Source organism: Vigna unguiculata, chromosome 2, assembly GCF_004118075.2.
Source record: "Vigna unguiculata cultivar IT97K-499-35 chromosome 2, ASM411807v1, whole genome shotgun sequence".
NCBI classification, from domain to species: domain Eukaryota; kingdom Viridiplantae; phylum Streptophyta; class Magnoliopsida; order Fabales; family Fabaceae; genus Vigna; species Vigna unguiculata.
In genome coordinates, this window is record NC_040280.1 from 32,234,952 (window position 1) to 32,262,908 (window position 27,957).

The 27,957-nt window shown below is 32.0% G+C and overlaps 3 protein-coding genes across 3 annotated transcripts; all 3 read right to left on the reverse strand.

Moving 5' to 3' along the window:
• Nucleotides 1-626: 626 nt before the first annotated feature.
• LOC114167168 (ethylene-responsive transcription factor ERF061) lies at nucleotides 627-2,450 on the reverse strand. The gene has a single exon (XM_028052162.1). The coding sequence runs from the start codon at nucleotides 1,875-1,877 to the stop codon at nucleotides 891-893; it is 987 nt and encodes a 328-aa protein (XP_027907963.1). The 5' UTR covers nucleotides 1,878-2,450; the 3' UTR covers nucleotides 627-890.
• Nucleotides 2,451-14,755: 12,305 nt separating this feature from the next.
• On the reverse strand, nucleotides 14,756-16,362 carry LOC114173083 (probable protein phosphatase 2C 8). The gene is made up of 3 exons (XM_028057303.1): nucleotides 15,540-16,362; nucleotides 15,311-15,416; nucleotides 14,756-15,229 (listed from the first exon to the last, which is right to left on the reverse strand). Exons 1-3 carry the CDS (start codon nucleotides 16,173-16,175, stop codon nucleotides 14,922-14,924), a joined length of 1,050 nt encoding a protein of 349 aa, XP_027913104.1. The 5' UTR covers nucleotides 16,176-16,362; the 3' UTR covers nucleotides 14,756-14,921.
• Nucleotides 16,363-17,501: 1,139 nt separating this feature from the next.
• Nucleotides 17,502-27,025, reverse strand: LOC114173082 (long chain acyl-CoA synthetase 4-like). Its single transcript, XM_028057302.1, has 19 exons — nucleotides 26,604-27,025; nucleotides 25,826-25,889; nucleotides 25,628-25,717; nucleotides 24,323-24,379; nucleotides 23,935-23,983; nucleotides 23,216-23,292; nucleotides 23,054-23,093; nucleotides 22,874-22,968; nucleotides 22,319-22,486; nucleotides 22,067-22,177; nucleotides 21,879-21,966; nucleotides 21,592-21,658; nucleotides 21,242-21,317; nucleotides 21,039-21,156; nucleotides 20,217-20,462; nucleotides 19,976-20,115; nucleotides 19,187-19,369; nucleotides 18,809-18,928; nucleotides 17,502-17,748 (listed from the first exon to the last, which is right to left on the reverse strand). The coding sequence occupies exons 1-19, from the start codon at nucleotides 26,753-26,755 to the stop codon at nucleotides 17,713-17,715; spliced, it is 1,977 nt and encodes a 658-aa protein (XP_027913103.1). The 5' UTR covers nucleotides 26,756-27,025; the 3' UTR covers nucleotides 17,502-17,712.
• Nucleotides 27,026-27,957: the final 932 nt, after the last annotated feature.

Below are 27,957 nucleotides of genomic sequence, written 5' to 3' on the forward strand. Positions count from 1 at the left end.
CTCTTTCATGTTTATTCAATATCAAACTCACATATAACTTTTTAAGAATCTTCACCTCAAGTGTGAATCTCTTTTTATATGTTAAGAAACATTATAATCACAAATATTTTACTATCGGTCTTTATTTATACACACATTTATGTGAATTTGTCATATAAAACTTACCTAGAAAACCATATCCTTTGAGCCACTAGAAAAGATTTATCACAGAAAGATTTTGGTGATCAATGTTACTTAAAAGAAAGATCACGAAGAGTGCGAACTAAAGTTTGTTCAATAGAAGTAACCCACGATCATTTTGTATAGAATTTGTACTTTGAAGATAAGTACGAGAAGGGGAAAAAAAACAAAACAAAACAGCAGTGAAGTGAAGCATAGGTTTCGCACATGGACAGACACAAGGTGTTTGTTAGGGAAGAGACTCATAGTTAACTACGATAATTTCCAACATGTTATAATCTTTCGGAAAGAGCAAGGATTTTCATATGAACGATGAACCTGTAAGCAATTAATGTTATGAAATTAGTAAAATATGTTATCATGATACAAGTTTAACATTATTAATCAGAACTGAAGTGAAATTGTGCAGTATGAATCATGGAGGGAGAAGAAGAGAAGAGAAGAAGTGGTATGAATAGGAAAATTTATAATGCAGGAAGAGCCGTATCACAAGAACTGCAAAAGGAAAACTCCTGAAGCGAGCCTTTGAGCAAAAAACCAAGGCCCAAACTGCAGCCATAGCAATTCCACTCAAAACGCTAAGAAACCCCTCTCTCACCGGACAAAAACCAAAACAAAACCACACAACACTAATATTTTCGTTTTCGTTTTCGTTTTCGTTTTCATATTATACACATCAACGTTCCACTGCTAATCTAACAAACACTCTATCAAACGGCCAGAACTTCCCAAATCAACTCGGGATCGAACGAAGGTAACCTTGCCAGAGAACAACCTTCGAACTCTGTCTCGTCCGTTACCATCATTGGATACTCCATCGAAACCGAGGTCGGCGAGTTCTCCCCCTTCCAAATCCCGTCCTCCGAAACGGTCGGCGAAAACAACTCGTTCGCCCAATTATCGCAAAAAATCGACGGCGGCGACAGCGGCAGCGACGATGACGAGGAGGAAGCAGAGGAGTTGATCTTCTCGCTCTCCTTGCGGTTGGCGTGAGCGGCGGCAGAACTGAGCTTCTTGGCGGCGATCTTTTTGGCTCTCTCCCTTTTCACCTTCTGGCATATGGCCTGGATTTTGGCGTCGACGGAGCTCTTCAAGGCGTTCAATCTGGCGGAATCTCCGAACCCTAACTTGGTTGGGTCTTTCAAATTGGGGAAATTCAAACGCGCGTACTCTCCACGTAGTTTATACGCGGCGCGGTCGTAGGCATATGCGGCTGCTTCGGCGGTGTCGTACGTGCCCAGCCACACTCTCATCCTGTTCTGGGGAAGTCTAATTTCGGCGACCCATTTGCCCCAGTGTCTCTGTCTCACTCCTCTGTAGAGCTTTTTCTTGCAAGGGTTGGTCAAAGAAGAAGTCAACGAAGCAGTGTAAACAGAGTTTATAGACGGGTTTGACAAGGAAGTGGGAAGAAGAGACCCGTTGCCGTTGCCGTTCCCGTTCCCTCGGCTTTCTTGGTAGAACTTTTGGAGGATGTCCCTCTGGCGAAGGTAAACGGAAGAGCCCAAAGGCTCAAACCCCGAAGACCCGAAGGGTTCTAAATAGTCCAACACGGAGTTGTTGCTGCTGGTAGCGTTTGTTTGGGTACAATCTGAGAAGATTGAATCAAGGGTGTTTGAGCCACTTGTTAGTATCAGCTTTGATAAGGAGGAACCAATATCAGTTCCAAGCTGTGAGTTTCTTTCTTGCATTCCGTCCATGGTTTTGGCCAAACCTTAATCTCCAGTGTCCTTTTACCGGAACAGTGGCAAGCCAAAAGAGGAGGGTTCTGCAACTGATGTAACAATGTATACGAAGAAGGTCACTGAAAAAAAAAACTGGCCCCGCTTCGTAACTGTATAAGGAAAAACAAAAAATAGTTTCTGCAAGTTCTGAAGGGAGGTTTATGAGGAGAAGAGAAGAGCAGTGAGAGAAGAGGAAGATGAAGATGATAATTAATATAGATAAGGGGTTGCGGTGGGGTTTGGAACAGTATGCTATGGTTGGAGTGTTGGTAATTACCATTGGGCAGCGATTATTTATAGAAACAGGAAGCACTTTCCTACAGATTTTTTCAAACCAATCCCTGTTCACACAACGTGATCGTTTCATTCGTCTCAAATTGTCTCTGTGACCACCTTCTCTCCCAAGCTAAATTACTTCACTGCCCTCGCTTAGCTACAGGTACTTCTCTATCGCTACATCATTAACCATTGATTTGGATAATTATTGCAGCTCAGTAGTGCAAACTTCAAATTCAAAACCTAGTACCATCCTTGGAGCAAAAGGTACATGAGATACTTTTTTCCCCAAAGTTGTAGGAAAATTTTAGTTTAAATTAAACACACTTTAGAATCTTTTTTTTTTTTTTGCTTTCACTGCTGAGATTTATTTTTATAAGTTTCATATTTTTTGCGGTTATTTTAAAAATTATTTAAGTACGTTTATATTGTTGAATGATTGTTTAAAGCGTGTGTGAAGAAATAACATGTTAACTTTTCTTTATTGAGTTAATTTTGTCACATGATATGATTTGAGTGAAATGTATGATTTATAAATTACCTCAACCTTGCATAGGAGATAGCTTTTGGTGTAACTAATTAACAGAATTTGTGCACTAATTATTTTTGATGATGAGAGAAAGGGGAAGAGCATAGGAAATTGGCAAAAGTCAAAGGCAATAAAGAGAGGAGAGCAGTGGAAGCAACAGTGTTGTTCATTTAATTTAATCAAAGACAGGTATTAAAGACTCAAAAGAATTGCACTTGATCTTCACAAAAAGAGAATTTGCTGGAAAAGAAGAGGGGGCAAGAATTTTTATTGTATGGTTTATTAAGGGTTCGGATTTGACACCTTCGTGGTCCATGTACATATACAACAACAACAGAGGGTCCATGTCGATGACCTCTGCACTGCATCATCACCCAACGAGAAAAGCCTACTTTTGCAATTTATTGCAGCGATATATGAGAACGTGATGAGAGAGAGAGAGAGAAGAAGATACAAGTAGTTTCACAGGTCAGAAGATGTCATTCCAAAAAGGTCCTTTTCTGCGTCAGAACCACGCGTTTCCTACACCAACACGTATCATTGCCCTTCTCTTACCAGTAACATTTAATTCCCTCTTACTAAATCAAACTCACCTTTTTCTATCTTTCTACTGAATCAATATCACTGTAAAAAAATAACCATATTCATCTTCGATTTATCATCGCTGTAAATTTATCATCATCATTTCGATTTATCTCAGTGTGAGGAGCTAGAAACGATAAAAATATATTGATATATTTGTTATGGTTTGATGATAGGGGATGAAGAGCGGGTAATGTTATGTTGACTTTCAACGGTGCCAGCGAAAACAGCAACGTGTCTATGCCACCTATCTCGAAATGGAACGGTAGCATTGAATGTGAAAGCGATACTTTTGAAGTAATTTCCGGTTGAAGAGAGAAGAAGTGAATTAGTGAATGGTGACAAAATATTTTCCCAGAAAAAGGAAAAAAGAAGCAATCATGCATTTGTACAAGTAATAGAGGGTTTTTGTGAAAGACACACATGGGGAATCCAGGCATTACACACTGATGGGTGTCAGCCTCGAAGAAAGTTTGGTTACTCTTGGTGCCCACTATGAATCGTGTGTGGTGTAAGAAAGAGTACGTTAAAATCAAACTCAAATTGTGCGCATGCATTTCCAACCAAAGTTGTTGAATACTTAGTCACGACGAGGTAAAGTGAGTGGTATGGGGAGCACATGGTCATTGCCAAAGCCTCTTCATTTTTTCTTCTCCTAGAGTTTAGCTTCTCATCTCAACCAAGCTTTTAGACCCTAATTTTTCCTCTTTTTCAACTCAACAGCAAACCCTATGTTTATCCATATGTAAAAAATAATGTCTATATACGTGTCAACGCCAGGAGTGGACAAGAGAGCTCTATTTTATGTTTTTTCAAGAAAAAGGCCATGAATTTCCTCTTTTATAATATAAACTTTTGCAAGCTTCAAATCTTATCTTATATATCAGTCTTACAAGGTCGGATTAGACTTAAAATCCAACTTTTAATATGATATTATACATAATTTCAAAATTGTTTAGGTTAAAACATATAATTGTAAAATTTGACGTTAATTCGATTTATTATTTCACCTGTTAGGTTTATAGAGGAGTTTCATTGAGGAGATACAAACATCAATGAGACTTGAGTCTAACTACATAAGATATTGATACCACTCTCAACCAAAAATCTTAAGGTAATGAAATTTTAGGTCTTTATTGTTATGTAATACTCTGTTTAAATTCACACTTGAATTTTTAATATGGCCTGTTATTAGATTAGTATTGGATAATTCACATGATAAACTTTTGTAATTTAGTTATGGAAAAGATAAGGGGAGGATTATGAATTGAGCGGAAGGCACGGATTGATGATTGAATGGAGAGAGAGAGATTGTTGGAAGTGTGTGATGATTAGTGTTGATTGGTGTGTGATGATGAGGATGATGAGGATGATGATGGATGATAGTAAAGAAATTGAGAAAGGGAGAAAGTGAAAGAAGAATGGAAGGCATGAAGGTGGGGACAAGAGAGAGCAATGAATGGGCATGGCATTAAAGGCGTAAAGGTGTTTGTGAAAAGGCGTGGTATGGGATGGTAGGCCTTTCTTTGAAATGTGAGGGACAGCACTCGTGAAAGCTCCCAAACCCTTCCTTCTCTTCAATTTATTTTTCTGTACCTGCATGTGACTCTTCTCACTCTCTCAACCCTTTCTTCAACTCTTATCAGATCATGGATCACCGTACGCGTGGCAGATAATCCATGAAGGGCAATTGCGTAAATGCGGGAGCAGCAGAGAATAGAAAGGGAACGCGTGGTATTGACTGCGAAAAAGGTGTGTTTTGGCAGTATACGATTTTATGTACCTTTTTCTCATTTCCTTTCATTAAATGCAAAACATGGCTGTATACGGCGGAAAGTTGGGCCGCGCCGCGCCACTCTCTTTTCTCACTTCCTTTTCTTTTTCTTTTTCTTTTTCTTTCACACCCTTATCTCCTCCACTCTTCCATATCCATAACCACACACAAAAAAAAAAACATCCTCAATTTTTTTCTCAGATTAAAACAAACAAAAACCTCCTCCGTCTAACATTTTTTGACTCTCCTCTCTGTATTGTCTTATCCAAAAAGGCATTTTCCGTTTTGTGTACCATGGTTGCTTTTTCCTTTCGTCACAAAGGAAAATTAGGATAGAGAAAAAAAAAAGAAAAAGAAATCGTTAATATATTGAAAATCATGTTTTTCAAAACAGTTGACTGATTGTGTTTAATGAAAATCCATATTTGGAGTGAAAATATTGGTTGTGTTGAAACTGTCGTTGTCGATTTAGCTTGGGAATTTAAAAAGAAAAAAAAAAAGTGTTATTGGAGTATTTTATTTAGATTGGATAAAATATTAAATGTAGAGATATGTTATTTTATGTATTTGAAGGAGAAGAATATAGTTGTGTGTGGATGAAAATGAGTTAGGGAGAGAATTTCAAAGAGGTAGGTGCCGTTGGGAGAGTGAAAGCATGGCACGTCGAAGGGTGTGGATAAGATGAAGAGAAGAAGGGTCCAAACTGAGTGAGTTAGGTGACTCGGTCACAGGTCTCCACCTCCAACTCAATAATACAATCCACCTCTCTTTTTCTGTTCACATCATAAATCTTTATCACTTTTACCAATTAATACCAAAATGTTTACCCAAACTAACTTTTTAAGCTTTCACCTGTTAAGTATAAATTACATCCCTTTCTTAATAAACTGAACAACTTGTAGGAATATCATTTTAATATTTTCATTTGAATTATAGTTTTGTTTATAATATAACATTTTAATATTTTCATTTAAAATATTGGTTATATTAAGATATAATATAACTTTTAAAAATTATTATAATTGAAATATTTAAACTTTCTTGGCGAATCATCTTACTTAGTAGTAGAAAGTTTTTTTTTTTCTCAAAAAACATCTAGTATTCTTTTTCTCGTTTTTTAGACTTTCTTTTTGAATTTAGTCACAGTTGAATCATACAAACAAACAAATAAAGGTTTAAAGACTAAGTCTTGTCACTCAAAGACTTAAAAGTTGTGTGGTGGTAAGTACCTTAAAAATAAGTTTTCTCAATGAAACCTAAGAAATTACTTAATCAGAGAAAAATATATGATGCATTTAGGATTAGATTTATCATTTAAGATTAATTAAAAATATAACAATACAAATATTAACAAATAAATAAATGAGAACTTATTCACGCCAATATAGAAAGATTTTATGATAGTTAAACAAAAATAAATGCCATCTTTAAATAATATAACACATCCTAATACAATTAGGTATAATCAAATATTGAAAAAAATAAATGATAAACACAAAAGCAAATAATTAAGAACAAAAAAATTATTTTAGTATATAAATCCACAAGAAAATTCAAACATAAGAGAAACTAATCAAAACTTAAAAAAAAAAAAAAACAAATATTGAGTACTTTAACTAAAAAAACGATCACAATATTCTTTTACTAACCAAAAAAATTCATCCCGAAATTTTGAAGTCCCGCATTAATGCCAACGGTTCAAAGAAGAATAAACAAACCGAAGAAAACACACACAACAGAATATATGATCTTCATTACATATACAAAATTTTAATATAGATCATTATTTTAACTCTATTTATTACTTGCCCAAATAAAGAAAATGTTGAAAACAAAAACAGTGAAGGATAGTTTGATTGTTTTTTAATTCCATGTATCCGAACAATTTTTTTCTTCAAAAATATTATTATTCAGACATGTAACAAACTTTTACTCATATTTCATATATTTCTTTTTTAATTTGAAAAATTAAAACAAAATACTCTTGAAAATATTTAATAACCGATAGAAACAATGTAAAAAAAACCATTTTCTTTTATTTTATAAGTTCTTCTATCATTATATCATTATAATTCTTTCCTTTCGTTTAATTTAGTTTTATTTAGTTTGATGGTACCCATTTTTGTTCGAATATGTTAGTTTGATACTCACTTTTAAAAAAGTGTCGATTGAGTAATAACTTCTAAAAAAATACTTAAATTAGGTTCTTTTCAGAACAAGATTATTAATGTCGTTAACGGTGTTGATATTTAAAATAACTTACAAAATTAAGTATTGATATTTATATTAAAATTTAGTGGTAAAAGGATAAAAGTCATGAATAAAATTAACGATGTTAATAATTTTTGTCTGAATTAAGATATTTCTTCAAAAATTAAAATTTGATTAATATCTTTTTAGAAACAAATATCAAACTAATACATCTAAAACGTCAATAGATATCATCGACTAATTAAACTTTTAATTTATAATCATAAGACTTAGGGTGACGTGCGTGAGAATAGTAGTTGGTGAATGTCAAACGTGTCGTTGGGCTCTGTTTATCGTTCCCAAGAAGGCATGGTGGTGTCCAAAAATAGTATAGGTGCTTTCCATGTGTACCAAAATTATTGGAAGCATTATCAAACATTGAAAATTCAATAAATCTAACTAAATATTCAAATATTGTTTTTTAATATGATAAACTAATATCTTTCGTTGCACTCAACCCAGTCAGTTAATAAACGTCATTTAAAAGTATCCTTCGATCTTATTTTGTATATTTTTATATCGTGAAGTTCACACATTCATTTAATAAAAATTAACTATGTATTTTTTTTCTTCTAAAATTTATGTTCTTCCAACTTTTAAGTTCTTAAAGATGATATTATCATATTTTAAGGTATTATTCGTTTCAGATTTATTTTTTTAGAAGGTATTTTGGAGTTTTAAAGAATAAAATATATTTAAATTGTCATTAATCTAAATACTTAGATAACATGAAATTATTTCGTGTTCCAAATCAATAGTTAAGATCTAAAAAAATGTGTGTTTATCTTTGATGGAGGGTAAAGAAACTAGAATTCATGTTTAAAATTTTATTTTTTGTTTATAAATCTTTCAATCTATTTTAATAATTTAAATATGTTTATAAATTATGTTTTAACGTTGGAAGTCTCGTGTGTGTGTATATATATATATATATATATATATATATATATATATATATATATATATATATATATATATATATATATATATATATATATATATATAAAAGTGACTGTAATTCTCACCTTACAAGCTGATTTTGTCAGAGTCAGGTTAAAGTCTATCCTAACGATATTTTTTGGACATGCTGTTATATTCGTTATCGGACCGCTAACGGACCGTTGGTTTTGTGAGATTGAGTTAGGCTTAAAATTCACTTCTAACATTTAAAGTCTAAAAATTTTAATTTTATCTTTAAAATTTGTTTCAAATATTAAAAAAAGAAAACATATTTAAATTATTTATGATTATGTATAAAGACATTAAAATATTAACGGAAAAAAATATATTTGAATTGTAATTATCTTGACTCTTTTAAAAGTTTATAAGGGAATTAAGGTGAAGTTGGAAGTGATGATAAACGAAAATAAGTGAATTAATTTGAAAGAGAATTTAGTTTGAAGGATATAGTGAAGTAGGAACGAGTGGTCCATGGCGGTTTGACCTTTGTTTCCATGCAGCTATGAGCTGTGTGTGTTTATACCATTTTTTTCAAACCTTCTTCTCTCATTACTGTCTTTTCAACTCTGACTTGGTCGGTTTGACAAAATAAACTCCTCTCTCTACTTTTCTTAATCCATTTCTTTCAATTAACTTAGATATCATTTTATAATTCTCTGTCAACTATGAGAATTAAATGGAAGAACACAACGTTTCTTTTCTTCACCAAAGTCAACTACAACAAGACCTGGTCATCTCGTCGACTCCATTTTTTTCCATTTTTTCTTTTAATTTTGGGACATGCAATGCAACTTTTATAGATCTCATCATGTTGTCAACGAAAGCTTACTAAGAAAATGCAAGATAAACTATAATTAATGTTAGGTTTAGAGAAGAAAAGGTTTACTGAGATATACAAGATATACAACATTAATGAGACATGATTTCAATGAATTTATGGGTCTTTATTTTTATATAACGCTACACTTTCTCAATTTTATTTCTCCGTAAGATATTATTAATTTAGAAGGCACAAAATTATCATCACAACCAACTTAACATACTTTTTAAATACAAATATAGGTATAAACAAGTGATTTTTTTAAAAAATTACCATAAACTTATTTAAGTTAATGCAAAGATGAATTGAAGATGTAAGGGCTTCTATTTAATTGGAGAGGCTATCTGGTAGTAAGTCGTAGTTCATAAAGTCGTCGTTAAATTGAAATCATTTGATTTAATAACAAAATAAGTGATAAAAGATTCTAAAGTTTTTTTTTTTAAATGAAAAAAAAAAATATATATATATATATATAATAATAATAATAATAATATAATTTTAGTTGTTGTGATCTGATAGAAGTCCCAAATCGAGATACGTTGACTTTTGAAGCTTGAAGAAATCATGTGGCCTACGATCAGCGCCGACATCACGTGGTCTGTTCATAAAAACATTATTTTCCAACAACCTTTTGTTTTTTGAAGGTTCGTTTTTAACAAAAAAATTCGTTCAATAATTATTAATGTCCTGTTATGCACTATAAATTGCCGCCTTAAGTCAATGGGTAACTAACTATTTTCTACAAAAAATAATGTATACATATTTTTTCCCACTTTTTATTTTCTTATTTAACAATTCTAAATGTGTACACAATCTTTTTTTCTCGTCAATTCCCTTGTTAGTAAAAACATTGCGTATTCATTTTATTCAATCCTGGTCCAAGTAAAGTTCTGTCTATGAATTTGGCATCTGAACCTGTGAATCACGTATAACAAACATTGAGTAAATCATTTTTCATTTTCTAACATTGTTTCAATTGGTTACATTAGTTTTTAAAATCAACAAAATAGTAATTTCATTCATATAACGATAAACTATTAATTAATTTAGTTTTTTAAAATGAGATTAATATATCTATTAAAAAGCCTAATTCACGCATTTTAGTATATAAAGTGATATGAATTAGGAACACATGTGAGTCTCATGTCTCATGGACAATTGTTTTTGATTCCTTAAATCTAACTATTGAAGAAGGAAGAATCATGACCAGAACAAAATTGTAACTATGAATGGTGCTTCTTAACAATGGAATCTAAAATTTTAAGTTGGAAAAATACTTTTAAAAGAGTACAAGACCTCATCATGTTACATGTGACATTAATAATTTGATGGCAGAGATTAAGTGAGGTAGATCACAATTAAATTATGATATTTACATTGTTTTATTCTTAGGTCATAATTGAATCGTGATATTTGAATTGTTATACTTTTAAATAAAAAAAGTTATATCCTAATTAATAAATATAAGTTTTGATAAATGTTTTATCCAAACACATTAATAAAACATTCAAAGACATTAATATGTTATTTATGGTTTTCAACATACCTAACTCTATTAAGAAGAAATTTGAAAAGATGAGAAACATTGGAAACTAAATCAAAGCTCGTGATAAAACCAAAGATCAGATGAATTTGTATTGTGCCAAATTATCATAATTCCTAACAAAAAAGATCACTTCACCAAACAAAGTCCTTAATACGAGGTTATGATAAATTTAAGCAAGTTTATCGGTGTATTTAATTGAAAATTAATTTTATAAAACAAGTAGTTCTATAAATATGTCACTTTTTATAATAGTTTTATTAATAATAATTACTTCAGAGACATATTCAAGATTCAAAAACATTTTTTTTGAAAATTACGAATATTAATCAATTTTTTCAACGGCTAAACTTGAAGTCGTTTTGATTAATAACATGTTTTATTGGTTGTCTGATAACATTTCTTTGACGGGTACATTGAAAGACTAGTGAATAGTGATTGCTGCAGAGGTGACAAACAAAGAGAGAACATTTTAAGAGAAAAGGAAAAAAAAAAAAACATAACATTTCGCTAATATAGGACTTACTTTTGTTCTTACGAGGTTACAAAAACAAACGAACCTAGTTATTTCAACGCAGACACTTGAATCTATAGTTATTATTTTGTGAACGGATATTCACTGTTTTTTTTTTTTAAATGTGAACTTATTAGAATCATTAGATATGTTAATATTGTTACAAATTGATGAAGCTTTTACCTATGCGGAATTCAATGTATCTTATTTAAAAGTTTTGTTTACTTTGAATGCTGATTGAACTGTCTAGGCACTTGGATTTCCAACGAACTATTTAGGTATTTGATTTCTTAACTAACTTGATTTCATGATTGAATGGTAAGAAGAAGACAATTTAGTAGTGAAGTAAAGTATTTAGGTTTAGACAATTCTGTGTCCAAAATGGTTGTTGACCTATTTTCAAAAGATACATTACACTATGTTATTTATTTTATTGTATTTTTTTTTTCTTTTCTCTCCTTGGTTTATAACAGGCACAGAAAAAACCAAAGTTTCGTTCTTTTACCAAACATCTTCTTCTTTACATTTTTTTTTCTATCAAAGTGGGCCAAAGCCCAAACTTCAATTAAACAATTAAATTGTTAATTTATGTTTACTTTGGATTAGAAAACGGGAAAATACAGGCCTTCAAAACTGGGATCCAATCACAGGATACTGTTGTCCAGTTTTAAGAAGCAGCGGAATCGATCCACATAAATATTGATTTTACAAAACGCACAAAAAAAAGTTGATTGGACACAGGTGAGGTCTTTCTTTCTACACCTCCAAGCATTTCTTCTGCACCTCCAAATTTTTTTTAAATTCTCAAAATACTCTTTGACTATTTAAGGAAATTCACGGACATCACACCCCCAAAAATATTTCCGAAAGTCAAAATATATGATTCCGAAAATCGACTTCCGGAAGTCAAAAATCATTATCGGAAGTTGACTTCTGAAAATCAAAAAACATTACTGAAAATCGACTTCCGAAAATAAAAAAAATTACGGAAGTCAACTTCCGTAAGTAAAATTAAATCAATTTTTAAACATTTTTAATTTTTTTAAAATCTATATTTTCTAACTTATTTTATTTCAATTTTTAAAAAACACGTATTAAAAATTATAAAACATATAAATTTTAGAAAAATTACTTTAAACAATAAATAAAATATTAAATAAAAAATTGAAAAACAATTTAAATTAAAATAAGAAAATTTAAAGTTAAAAAAAATGAAAAAAAATATATATATATATATAAACGAAAGTCGGACTTCCGTGTGTATATATATATATATATATATATATATATATATATATATATATATATATATATATATATATATATATATATATATATATATATATTTATTTATTTATTTATTTATTTTCTTTAACTTTAAAGTTTTGTTATTTTAAAATTTTTAAAATTTTTTCAATTATATATTTTTTATATTTTTAAATTTGAATTTATTTTTATATAATTTATTAAAATTTTAACAAAAATAAAAAACAATTAAAAAATCATATTTAAAATAATAAATATAAATAATATATAAATAATGACATTTAAAATTAAAAAAAACGAATATATATATATATATATATATATATATATTTATTTATTTTTGTATATATATTTTCTTTTTTATTTTTTTAATTTAAAGTTTTATTATTTTGAAATGAATTTAAATATTAAATAATATTAAATGAAGCAATTTTTTTTATTTTTTTGTTTTTTTAATTTAAAGTTTAATATTATTTTAATTTTACTTATTTTTATATTTATATTTATTTTTCATTATATTAAATAAAAATAAAATTATATATATAGATATTAATATTTTTTATATTTTAAGAAATATGAAAACATAAAAAATAAATATAATAATAAACTAAAAAGTTCATTAAAAGTTAAAAATATAAGTTTTAAAAAGAATTAAAAATATTCAAAAAAAAAAAAATTACCTTACGGAAGTCGGAGAATTTTTCTTTGACTTCCTGGAAGTCAAATATTTTTTGAATTCTAGAAGTCGACTTCCGGTGATACATTTTGACTTCCGGAAGTCATTTTTGACTTTCAAAAATTGACTTCCGATGATATATTTTGACTTTCGGAAGTCATATATTTTGACTTTCGAAAGTCGACATAATTTTGGAGGTGTGGTATCTGTGAATTTTCTTAAATGGTCAAAGAGTTTTTTGAGAATTTAAAAAAAGTTTGGAAGTGTAGAAGAAATTTTGGAGGTGCAGGAAGAAAGACCCACACAGGTGTTGTTGAATGATTAACAAGATGGGCCATTTCCCAACCACTTGAGCATAATGTTTACGGATCCCTTCAAGGCTATTACTTCCTACAGCCCCAATAACTATTAACTGCACCACCCGCACAAGTATTAACTGCATACCAACATTATTAGTGAAAGACTACTTATCTTGCCTCATCCACTGCTTACAGGAAGAAGAGAGGGAGAACATTACACACAGAGAACGTGAAAAAGTTCATTTCAGAACATATTTTATGTGTTTTGGAAAATTCTTTCCAAGAACACATGTCCAGAACACATTTCATGTGAGGATATTTTGAAAAACTTGTTCTAAAAGATATTATATACGTTTTGGAAAGTTTATTTCAAAAATTGTACTTCGCATCCTGAAAATATTATTGAAAAGTTTTGAATAACTTATTTAAAAGTTTTCCGATAGTCATTTTACGTAAAATGGTCATTTTGAAAATTTTCGGGGGCTGGGCAAAGATATTGTGGGGGTGTAGGAAGGAAAAGTCTCCCTTCAATCCTGTTTGCAATTTGTTGTTGTTGTTCTTAGATTTAATACAGGCTTTCTTTTCATTTTGGGCTTTAGCCTGCCTATTTACAAAATATTACATCGAACGAAAAAACAAAGAAAAGAAGAAGTATCCAGTACAATATGATTTTTACTTTTCTTCAAAATTGAATAATCAAATTTATAATTTTTTTCAATTTTTAGTTTCGGATTTGAACCTTTACTGTTAACATTGTTGTATATTATTAAATCTTAGATCTAACATTATAATATATTTAATTCAAATAGTAAAAATAAAACGATTAAGTTAAAGAAACTGATTGATGAGTTTTTATATGTTTTTATGATTAGGAGGGTAGCCACGTCGTGCGTTTGTGCGTGCTTGATTTTTTCTGTAGAATCCTACGAGGAAAGTAACGTATTCTTCTTCGTACTCTCATTCAGATAAATTTCTGGCGTAAAAGAATAATTAAGAAAAAAAATACCTCAAAGAATATGCACACAGAAAACCAGGCAAATAGGAAAGAAATAATTTGAAGTAAAAAGATTAACACCAAAATACATATATTATATTAATTGAATCTGATAAATAAATAATTATTTATGGTTTTTAAAAATTAACCAGCTGTACTATAAGATTTAACAGGCACAACACACATTGCTGTAAACCAGAACAATCACGGTTGACTTTGGTGTGTTGATCGGTATTTAAGTCAACACATTATATAACAGACATGCAATTACACCATAAGTAATTGTAAAATTTCTATATAATGCTTTTGTAAATGATAAAAATAATGTAAATAAATTCTAAACTATCTCCCCATATGTTATTCATTCTTCATTTAGAAACTAATATAAAATTTATTTGTAGAAAATGAATTGCTTTGAAGAAACAACTGTGTAGTGATGAAGATGAAGAGAGAAAGTGTTTTGAGAATGATTGATAGGTTTGAAAAATTAGAAGTAAGAAGTTAAAAAGAGAGAAGTGATTGAGTATTACATGGAGTTCAGGATGAAGTGATGTTGTTGAGTTGGATGACTATGACACTGATGTTGTCTTTGCTTCCACGAGCCATGGCCAACTCTGCCAACAACGAAGCAGCTTCTGTTGCATTGCTTACAACAACACTCTCCTCTTTCAAATTCCTCTTGATTTGCCCATGGAGGCAGCTTCGTACCACCTCACAAACAAACTTGTTAGAAACCACATCCCATAACCCATCACTTGCCACCACCACAAACTCATCACACTCTGTTCTCTCGTACACCATCGTCTCTGGTTCAGATATCACAAAAGGTTTCATCGAATGATCCCCTGCACACAAACACACAGCATATCAAAAATTCAAATGAAAAAATGAAAAAAAAAAAAAAGTTCGTTTCAGAAGCTTATTACCTATGGATCTGGAAGTAGCAAGAACTCCCAAGACACGACTTCCGTTCCAATTAATCACTCTTCCACCAGCAGCTTCTATTCTCTCTCGTTCATCTGGACGATCAGGCTGATTTGATTATGCGTACACACATTCCACAAAGTTAAACAAACTATTCACTATCTTAACGTGCAACAGCAACAGCAACAGCAACAACAACCAGTAACTAACTAATAATTACTAAATAACCACCTTATGATCACGCGAAAGTGGTACAGCTACACCGCCACGGCACAGCACCGCCCTCGAGTCACCGCAATTCGCCACCACGATCTCCTTCTTCCCAACAACAACCACCGCCGCCGTTGAGCCTGTGGTGTTTCCGCCACCGTCATCGTGCGCCTCACCTCCAACTCCGATCTCCTTGTCCATCTTCATGAAACACGAACACATCACCTCGTACCAATCCAATCCCTTCTTCGCGTTCTCCTTCACCTCATCCGCCAACAGCAGGTGCAGCCTGTCGCGGCAGGCGTTCGCCACCAACGTCCCGCCGTGTCCGTCGTAAACCGCGAAGAAATCGTAACCGCCACACCACTGCCCCGCCGCCACCAAACCGGGAACCACCACGACGGCGTCCTCCATTGCGCGCCGCCTCCCGATCACTGATATGGAACCGTGTGTTGCGGGGGAGGAGGAGGCGGCGGCGGCCTTGGATTCTTCCATGGTGGGAATAACCACCGCTACTTGGCATGGACGCTTTCTCTTCTTGGGATAGTCATCGTAACATCGTTCAATTTCTTTAGATTTTTTGTTCATACTGCTATCTGTCGAATCCATTTCACTACTGATTAATTCTGTTGTGAATTTGTCTTTGAAACAGTGCATGTGTTCACAGTGGTAACGTACTTATGGCTCGTTCGTGTTATTTTATGGGCTTGTTCGTGTTATCGTAATCTCATACACTGAAGGCACCGGCTTATTTTCTTTTCTTTTCTTTTGAAGTTCTCTTCCTCTTCTACGAGGAAACTATGGGTTTTGTATATATGATTGAGTTTACCGTGACACGAATCAGGTCGCTCGCCAAAGCTGAACACATTATAGAAAATGAAATCTGGGGACTACACGTGTGCTTGAAAGTTGAATTATACAAGTAAAACGTGAAGGGATAAGATTTCTTATGTGATCCAATCACAGTTACAAACCTTAGAATGATAAAGGTTGTTAACGTTTTATTATTTATTTTACATTAGTACAATATAATTATTAATTGTTTATGACTTAGCTTAATCTTATTTATCTACTAAAATTTGTCTTTTAAAGTACAAATATTAGCAAATACCAGTAAAAGAGTATAAATACATATTTTTCATCAACAAAATTAAAGTAAATTTTGAAGAAGTTAATGTTAAAGAGTTTCCATAATTAATGTTAATTTTTCATTTTTTTCTTAAATACTTTGTATGAAAAATATCTGACACCTGAAATATTTCTTTTTAGAAATTAGCCAGTTCCTTGAACCAGCCGATGTACAATCATTTATTGGAATTTGCGACAAAAGAAATTATAGATTAATTGCATAAAGACATGTAAAGTGAATAGTGAAGGGAGGGGTGTACTGTGGGCAAAAGAAAAAGAAAAATATGGACAGAAAGACGGTTGTCTGTCTGGTTTTAGGGAAGTGAATGTGATACAAAAAGTGGGAATTGCTTTGGAAAAAGATGCATCAAAAGATGGAGATTGAAGTTAGCATTACCTTAACGTGGCTGTTTCAGCAGGTGCCACTTATTCATAGCTACAGTTTCATGGGCGTGCAAGAAACAAATATCCAGACTCATTGATTTCTCGAGAAGCATCGTCTCATTTTACAAGACGTTTGGTTTAGGAATTACATTACACTTTCCAAAATCAATCAGATTTTTATAATCATGAAAGTTATTATTTAATATATTGACAGCGTTTAATTATTTACTTATTTTATAAGATTTTATTAAAAACTGATTTAAATGTCATTGTATCGACGTGTAGAGGAAATACAGTTGCAAACAGTGTTTTCCTATAAAGAAAGTGCTGCTGCAGAGTAATGGTCTAATAAAGCCAATAATTTGCATAAAATAGTTTTAAATTCCGTGTCAGTAGTTGAACAAAAGCTACGCATGGCGTGTTATCAGCCATTTGTAAATGAATAACCATATATGTAAAAGGATCCGTGAATACTCAAAAGTGCACGTCTAGAGAGAAAAAAAGAAATGTATGGGTGTGAAGAAATTATAAATTATAAATACAAATACATTTATACCATTGGGGTATCCGTATATTCATCGTATATACAGTCACCTAAGGGAAACAATCGAAGGAAGAGAATAACTTGCTGAAAATAAATTCTCCGTGACATAAACTCCCAAAGCACCCTCTGAGCCACGACTTACTTTGCACTCTTGTACATGTTGTCAATAGCACTCTGCGCACAAAATAAAAATGGTGCTGTCAGTACTTTTATCACCCTCCCCCATAAAGAGCCTCATAAAGTTAAAATGTTGACTCTGAAACCCTGAGATGGTGTGCCAGAAAACTACATTTGAAAGAACAGCGATAGCACAAGCAACTAACTATATGCTAAGCACTCAATTTAAATGACCTATTCATTTCCAGAGAAGGCCTACACAGATACACCAGCATGCATGTATCCAATACGCGTTTGTGTGTCTTTAAACAGACGCACAACACACTCAAAATTCCGTAGGATTCAGCTACGGTATGCTGTCAGATTTCACATCTGCTTGCTTGTACACAATAACCATGAGTAAACATCTGAGTAGAAGCAATGTGAGTGTGGACATAAATTGCAAGTTAGATAAGAATATTTTAACTTCTAGAACCTGCATGTGTAGCTTAGTCGTATCACACGATTACATAATCTAATCAATGTTCCACAAAATCCCACAAAATCGGTTTGAAAGGTGAGGTTTGCAACCACACATATATACTTTAAATTAAGTTGAGGTGTTTGCACACGAGACTCTAAGTACTCTAATATGTTAAAGGGTGAGATTTAAGCCTAACTCAAACCCCACAAACCGGCTTATAAGGTGAGGTTTGCACCTTACTTATATATTATGAAATTGTCTTATTATTAATCGATGTGGGACTTCCAACACAGATTTTCTCATAAATTGTGTACATAACATTTTAAACTATGACATTTAAGTATTAGTAAGTAGGCCAAAGTAACATCCATCCCGACACAGTTATACTTGAGTTTCCACAGGCAGGTGAAAAAACACTATACAACCACAAGACCATATTGCTTAGATCACACTGACTAATAGCCCATACAGCCAACAAAATAGGAATTGATTGAGATTTCTCAACCTTTTCTATTTGTTGTTCGGTTATGAGTAAAGAAAGGAAGAGGAGGAGGGGGGTGGTGGGGGAATAACCTTCAATTTATGAAGGCTGTTCCACTTTAAGACTATTCAATATGAAGTGAAATGAAATCCTGAGAATTTGACAACTTGTACCTGATAAAATTTAAGCAACTGTGGCCTCTTCTTCTTATATGTTGGAGTGATAAGGTCACGTTCCATGTCAAATGGAATCGGGTCAAGATGAACTCCTTTTATAAACTCGAAACCTTTCAACTGCCAAATATATTTCATCATCCCACAAAACTTCAGTACATCAATACATGTACTTGTAGAAACATGTTTACACATGAGACAAGATCATTTAAAACAAGTGCAAGACCAAACAAAATATTTCATGTTAAATATTATTACTACCCAAAAATAGTTATTAAACAACTTTAGATTGATGTGAAATTTTATCATACACACAAATACTCCAAATACAAAATATGATGATAAGAAAAGCGAAATAAAAAATAAAAATAAAAATACCTTTTTTTCCTTTGCGATCTTTGAGAGCTCTTCAAGTATGTAACTTTTTGCTCTAGCATCTTCACAGAGAGAATTGAAGTCCTTGGATATAGCATTTTCTTGTGCCCATTGTTCAAGTGCTTCCTTTCTGGGATTAACAACAGCAACAAGGAAGGCTTCAAAACTGTTTCCATAAACCCATATCTGAAATAGAGGAGAAAAAGGTTTATATCTTCATGGAATAGAACATTTTCACCTCATTCAATGAAAAAGATAATTTAGAACCTTGTTTCTTTTTTGCACTGGACTAAACCTTTTGACATCATTATTCATTTGTATGTCCAGATGTTTGAACAAATAGTAGCACAGATACATGCTCCAGTAGTTGTCTTACCTCTTTAGAAAAATATCACACTGAACTACAGTGCACACTAATATACATCAACATGCACCAATACCAGGTCAACATACAAGGGTACTTGCTGATGTGAAAATTTATATACTGTTAAAAAGAAATATTTCTAACAATAAGCTACAATTTGAATGTGTCTAGCGATGAAAGAAAAATATCCAAGCCTATTTAGTTTAAACGTCATGATAAAAAATATCAACCTGAGCAAGAGGGTTAGTAGGCCATGATTGGTCCCAAAGTTTTGTAATTCTATCATCAACAACTGAGGTTATCAGCTCTAGCAGTATGAGTAACATTTCCTACTCTTCTACATATTTTTCCAACTGGATATAAGCAATAAATTCGCTACAAATAAGGACAGAAAAACCATTGGAAGGAATAGGGTTCTCAGGACTTACAGATTCGATACAGGAAACTTGACCATAAATGTTCTCCAGGTTTTCGACAGCAACATATTCTCCTTGTGAAAGTTTGAATATATTCTTTTTCCTATCAATAATTTTCATGCTTCCATTAGGTTGCCACTCTCCAATATCCCCTGTTGAAGGTATCATTTGTGAATAAAAGAAAATTTGTAGCCTCATAGCTAATATAAGAAATTATCTATAAACCTCAATTTTGGAAAACATAATAAATAACCTGTATGGAACCATTCATCGATCAGAACCTCTTTGGTGAGATCTTCACGTTTGTAGTAACCTGAAAACAAGGTTTTACCCTTTACACAAATCTCTCCCCTTGGTGTGCTTGCTAGGGCATCATATCCCATTTCAGGAACAGATTCCAGGCAAACATCAACATTTGGTACTGGAGGGCCCACTGTTCCAAGCATTTCCATTTCATTTGGTAATGAGACAAAGGTTCCCGCACAGGTTTCAGTCAGGCCTGTTCGTATTTTAACAGGACCACCGAGTAAATAAGCACAGTAGTAAACGTATTCAAATATGCAACTTTAATAGCTATTTGACAAATATAAAATGGCTATAAATGTTCTGAATTGAAAGTAGTACAAAATTTTTACGTAATTGAAATTCACTTGAAGTAAATCTTTCAACATTTACAAGTTCAAGATCAAATGAACTAAAGGGTAAAGAAGTAAAATAAGAAACTCTTCCTTTAAAAATATACAGTTAATTGATTTTCTTTTCAACTCCCATTACTACGCTATCAAATGCTATCTGCTTTCTCAAATTTTACTTGATTACAACAAGGGAACAAGTATAAAACTGGTTCCATTCTACCTAGTGTTATTTTGAACTGTGACAAACACTCCTTAAAATATTATTAACATATGTAATCCTCGGATAAAAATAAAATACTACTATCTTCTGATAAAAAATCAATTTCAACTAAGAGCATATGCTTTTGTGTCACCATCACATGGAAATCAAATTAATGACATTTTTCTTGAGAAGTGATAGCATGGTATAAGTTTGATTTTCATATTTAAAAGGAACACACCATATCCTTGTAGGACATGACAACAAGTCACCACCCGTAAGTAACCTTCCACATGTGCAGATAAAGGTGCTGCTCCAGACAAAATAAGACGAACTCTACCTCCTAAACCCTGTTTTACCTGATCATGTAGCAAAGCCATGATTAGGAATAAAGATCCAGTAATACTGAGTGGCCGGAAAGTTTAGATTTATAAATTTCACTACCTTATCAAATACAATTTTATCACAAATAGGGGATGCCTCTCCATGTGTAAACCCTTTCTTCATGTTATTCAGCTTGCTGAAATCAAATTTCGGAATTTGCATTGTCAGAGTATAGCAGAACTGATTATAAAAAATAAATAAATAAAATATTGAAGTGTCCACTAAGAGACCAAAAGAGATTTAAACACATACATAGTAAAAACGAATATTAATCTAACATGAATTTGTAAGCGAAATCAATCATGAACAATCTTAGTGCCATAACAATCATACAGAGAATCCACGACAGTTTTTTGCATGTTCACGATGTCACGCAGACTCAAGTATTTATTTACAAAAACAGCACTTACTATGAATAAGCACAGTTGAATAATGTCTTCTTCAAGAAGCCCCCAGAAGCAATCTTCTGTGTCAAACCTGTGTTCCAGATCGGGGTTAAGAGTCATAATCCAATTTTCTCCATGTTGGGAGGGGTGGGAAGAAAAATGTAAAAGAAAAGCAAGAAAAATGCTACTCCTATATTAAAAAATTGTAGAGTAGCTTTCTCTACGGAAATAAAAGTTTGACCATCAACACTGTATGATCATGGGAAGATCATCAAACATGTCAGCAATCACAAGAATTTTCAAGAGTTTACCTGAGTACACTCTATCGAGCACACGGGGAACAGCACAGAAAACAGTTGGTTTTAGTTCCCCAATATCTTCAATTAGCAATTTGACATCCTAAAGTAATTGTGTAAATGATGGTCATATTCCAAATCCAGAGTTCAATTATGATATTAAATCTCCATTCTGTAATGACAGATATACTACATATACTCACCCCACGCCAAAAACCTATTGAAGCACCATGCCATATGAATGTTTCCTCAATGACCCTATCAAAGATATGTGCAAGAGGCAGGTATGATATGTATACATCCTTCTCACTCAACTGCAAAGAAGGCAAGAGGAGGGAGACTATGAGAGTCAAAGAAAGGATAGCTATGCATTCAGTATCCTAAAACGTAAAATGAAATTGCATATTCATGTATCTCCGAGTATAGTGCAGGAGTTGTGAAAGAAAACAACATACTTGTTCATTGACACTCTCCAACAGTCGCTTAACACCAGCTAAGAGAGTAATAATACTCTCATTTGATATCAACACTCCCTTGGGGTCACCAGTAGTTCCACTAGTATACATTATTGTACAGATGTCACTCCTTTTCTTAATTGGAAGATCATAACTCTGATCTTGACCCTGTGGCATATATTAAAAATTGAATTAGGAACAGGAACCACAAAATACCAAAGAGGTGAAAGATATGATTACTTCCTACAGGAGTGACTGAAATTAACCAGAAAAATAAATTTGGATGTATTTGTAACTACATAAATTGGCCCAGTCAAATGCTCCCCAAATTTCCATTTACAATATCATCCTTGTTTTTTCATTTCCAGTGCACAAAAAGTTATATTCATTAATTGTTTTATATAAGTATTATGCCAACTGTAGGTGGATAAAGCTTGTGATACAATTTTTTCTCTGTGTAGTAATTACAAATGTAATTGTGGAAGGAATGCTTTTATTTCTATGTTAAAACTTTCAGAAAAGAAAGAGTAATAGTGTACGAAATGAATAACCCACCACTTGTAAAAATTCATCCCACGAATATATTACCAACCCAAACTTCTCAACTTCTTGCCTTTGTTCAGGTGTAACCTTTCCGAAGCTTACAATAGCTGTAACAAAGATGTAAAAGTGAAATGATTCTTCCTAAAGCATAAGCACTTTAGTAAATAAAGGAGAGAATCAACAAAAACTTACTCTTGAGATACTTTGTTGCATTTGGAAATGTCTTCAGTAGCTAAAATTTTCAAAACAAATATATGGGTCAGATTGACTGCTTGCATGATAAGATTGTACAAAACTCTCTAATCTTTCCTAAAAGTTAAACTAATTTAAAACAAAGGATTTCAATAGAAGAACCTCGGGTATCTTCTTTTCTTCCGCAAATGCAATTGAGACCTCTGCGTGGCTTATAATAAATTCTACAGCTCCAGCACCTATTTCATTCCGAGGAGAATGTCAAAGCAAATGATAATTACAAGTTTAGAAATTGAAAAACAAATAACTGTAAAATGGGATATTGTTTTTGTAAAATTGGATATTGTTTATGCACTATTTTAATTTGCCGAATTGCAGTAAATTTTTATGAAAATACTTTCTTTTGATAGAAAAGTTATAAGAATTTAGTTAAGGGACGAGTTTCAGTGAAAGTTCTTTACTTGCATCATTTTTCAAAAGGAATTTATTCATAAACTAGGTGAGATTTCAAAAGGTATAGATTAATGAATTTATTTGTTCAGAAAAATTACAAAATATAATAAAAAAAAATAGACACAAAAGGTTTTGATAAATGTTTGCATTTAGAACTTATATAACTTTTTAAGATGTAATATTGTACATAAGTTTCTAAAAAGTTCATAAATTAGGAAAGTTTTTATTTGTTGGAAAAAGTTACAGAAAAAAATGCTACATGACCACCAAAGTTGCAACTTTTCACACAACATCAAAGCTTTTGAGATTACAGTTCCTAGATAGTAGCAACTCTTTGTACAATTATAGATGACAAAAGCAAATTTTAATTGCATTTGAGTATAAGCGTCAACATGGAGTAGAAACAAGATAACGAAGCGGTGACATACCCAAGGTATCATATAAAGGTACACAATAGAGTCCATGAGCATTGCAGGCCTGCGATTTTTTGCCAATATGTCAAAAACCATTGGGTGAATGAACCAGGGATACCCATAATTGGCACAATATAAGCATAGAGATATAAGTAAAGAATTGGAACTCTCTGCAGAGAATAGATATTCATTATAGGAAACGAAGCTTCATTCCAGAAATATCTTATTCTCCTTTCAACTTAATGAGGGCTGAAAAACTCACCACCGAGTAAACAACAAAGTAGATTTAGAAATAATAATAAATACTCAGTACAAAATACAAGCAAATGTCAACACATGAATACTGCAGAAAACTCCCACATATAGGGTAACAGAAGGGAAGGGAATTCAAAATAAAATTTACCTCCATGCTCATAATCCATTCTGCTGAATTGGCACCATAAATACCACATTTTACACCCTGCAAAACCAGTAATATATGAATTAAGCTCAAAAGAACAAAATGCTAGAAAATATAAATATTATCATATCATATGCAAAAAAATAAAATATCAAAACATGTATAAACAACGATCCAATATGCAAACTTATGTGCAAAAGGGAAATCTGTCATATGCTAAGCACTTCAACTCATGAAACCAAGTTTTTGAATCAATACTGAGATTCTTAAATTTTGGGTTTTGACCAAAATGAATATCAAAAATTAGTCCATAGAATAAGCTGGAGTTAAAACTATTTTCATTGTATCCCTACTAGACAAAAAACTATCTCCAACAAACACCCATAGCGTTGATGATTGAACATCTTCAGCATAAAGTTAACACGAGTCTTGAGCATAAAGTTAACATGAGTGAACATCTTTGAGTGGTTTGATAATCACCAAATAACAAGTGACCCGATAGACCCAACATATTATAATTTGGGTTTTTGTTGTCCAACAAATACCCTATTTCTGTTATAACTAATCATATAAGATATCCAACACGGTCCATGCTCGTACAAATACCAAAATTATAAAGCAAGGTTGTCAAATTTGAGAGTCTTCATAAACTAAGAGTTACCTAAGGAAAAAGAGGATTAAAAGAAATCTGTTGATGACATAAATGCATAACGTAATACTTTTTATACAACAATAATTCACTATTTCAACTTAATGATAAAGAAAAGTAGCAAAACACAACAATAAAGTATGATATTATACTAGTTTTAGATACGATTAAACTTGAATAAATGGTCAAATCTAACAGAAATTCATAAAAGCATAAGTTCTTAAAGTGAAAAAACATTTAAAAGAGGAACAATTTCTTCAAATAGTTTTATCCCTAATAAAATATTGTTAGTGCTGTCAATGAATGGCAAAAACTACATTAGTTCCATACTCAGTTGACCTGAGATTTTAAAGAGTTCGTCTGAGTTTACTCTGACATTGAGAGTAAATTCGTTTTCTTTACCAAGGACTGTAAACTCTTAAGAGGTTAAGAGTTAACTAGAAAGTCTGACAACTTTATTATCAAGAACATGCGGCATTTGAAATATGTCAAAGGTATGAAACCATGTTAATTGCACATTAATCTTGTTTGTAAATAACGAACAAGTGAACAACCCAACATGCACTTTGAATCCAAGAATTTGGGATAGCGTAGTAATACTACTGAAAAATGTGGGGAAAATCTTTCATTTTTCGGTAAGAAAGACACGGCTGACTTACTTCTCCATAACCACAGCTACGGATGGAATTCCCAACTTTAATCACCTGGTCATATACTTCTTTGTATGTTAACCACTTGTACTTACCTGCCTATACAGTCACGAAAAGGGAATTCAAGTCAGTTAAAAGCGAAAAATGGTCAACCAATGTCAATAAAAATTCCAGAACACAGAACTCAATCGGTAGTCAAAACATCACCTTCCCATCCACAATTTCCCGGCGACCAAGCATTGGACTAGTTGGGTATTTCTCAACAGACAATCTGTAACAGTACAACACACTCAGAACTGAATTGACTAATATTTTATCAATACAAGCCATAAGTTCCGTTGAACCTAACATTGATCTGGATCAACACATGTCGTGGACCAAGTCCTAAACCAGGTAAAAAAATTAAACGGAACGTTCAAGTCGTCTTCACGCACATGAAAAGCTCGCCAACATTTATTAAAATTTTGAAAATAAAAAGAAAAAAAAAAAAAAAAAGGTACCGACAATGCAGGCTCTGGTACACGGAATTAATACTTTCACTTTCCAAATAGATAGCTACTAAATCAAGTAAAATTAAACTGCATACTTAGGTTCTCTTCATGCACACGAAAGTCCAACAACATTTAATTCATTGTTGCAAAAAAGTGGTGAAACCGAAATATGTACTTCCACTGCCCCAAATAGATAGCTCCTGCCTAACTCTGATACAGATCAGAGAGCTCTGCATGGCAAGTTGGTATACTAATTCAAGAGATTCAAATAAACTATCCGATTTGTACGTAATTAGAGAAAATACATCTTCCGACTGTGAACGTAAAAAGCAACGATCATTACTTCGAACACCATAAGCTTTCCGGTAAAGTCTCACACAGCAATTCCAGATCATATATCCACGAAAGTAAGTAGGAGCTTACTGATCTGACATTTATGCATCAAAAATCGACGAAGAAAACGAAGAGTAGTGAAATTAAAGTGACAAGCTCACCGGAAAACGTCCCAGCAGCAATCGAGGCCTTCGATAGGAGCAGGGAATCCATCCTTGGCGAAGAGGCTACGGTACACGGGTCCTCTGGATGGCCTTCCTTCACTCGCCTCCTTCGCTTTCTCGACCTCAACGATGTAACTCTTCTGTGCCATCACTGTGGCAATTCCTCCGAAGAATCACGGTGAATCCGAAACTGAAGTGTTTGAAATTGGAAGGGAAAATGGAGAGAGAGCAGAAGAGAGTAACAAATGGAAAGAGATTTTGTATGAAAGTTGGATGAAATTTTGTTTGACTTGGACTAAGAGAAAAGTAGTGGTGTGGTGGTAGAGAAGGTGGATAGCTCTGCCTCTATTGCGTTGGCGTTACTCTGCTTTCTAATAGACTTCACAAAATTAGGTTTGAGCTGGTCAACAAATCCTGAACCAAATTTTTGCATTAATTGACTTCCCTACTTTTCTTTATATATATGCCTCCTTCTTTTCCTCATAAGGCAGTGTTTCAATTTCTGGAAACTATATTTTCAAACTAATATTAGTCAACATTATGGAAAAAATAATTACAAGTTTTATTTTCACTTTTATAAAACAATCCATTAACTCTATCTTTCTATTTTCTTATTTTATAATTACTTTTAGAAAATTATATGTATGTATTTGGGGCAATGTTGACAGTATCATCAATAAATGTTAGAGTGATGCTAAAAGTATCTCACTTTTCTAGTTGTACTAACATATTAATATTAATATTTACTACGCTTTTAAAACAAATTAATTATATCTTAACTTTTTTTTGAAAAATACGTCAATTATATCTTTTTCTTTTTAAATATTAATTGTATAAATAACCTGTGTCACGTGTTAATATATAATATTTTAAATTTTATTTATTATTTTATTAATTATTTATTTTACAAAAATTATTATTGTCATGTATCAGATTTAGTGTGACATGTTAAACTATAAGTGTCACTTGGAAAACACTATCAAGTATCAATATCAGATATTTTTGTTTTGATTTGAATTTAATTTTATATATATATATATATATATATATATATATATATATATATATTTGATTTAATTTAGTTTAATCTTTTTAGGAAAGAACAATATTATTTTTATTTAAATTCAGATCAAATTTATTATTTGGACAAATATTATACTGATATTTTTAATAAAAATGACTTTTCAACATATTATATTATTATATATTAATAATTCATTTCATCACTAAATTTTAATAAATAAAATTTAGTATAACATTTATATAATTAATAAATTTGATGATCAAAATTAAAAAAAAAACCAAAATTATATAACCAAATTTATTATTAATATAAAAAACATGAATTAAT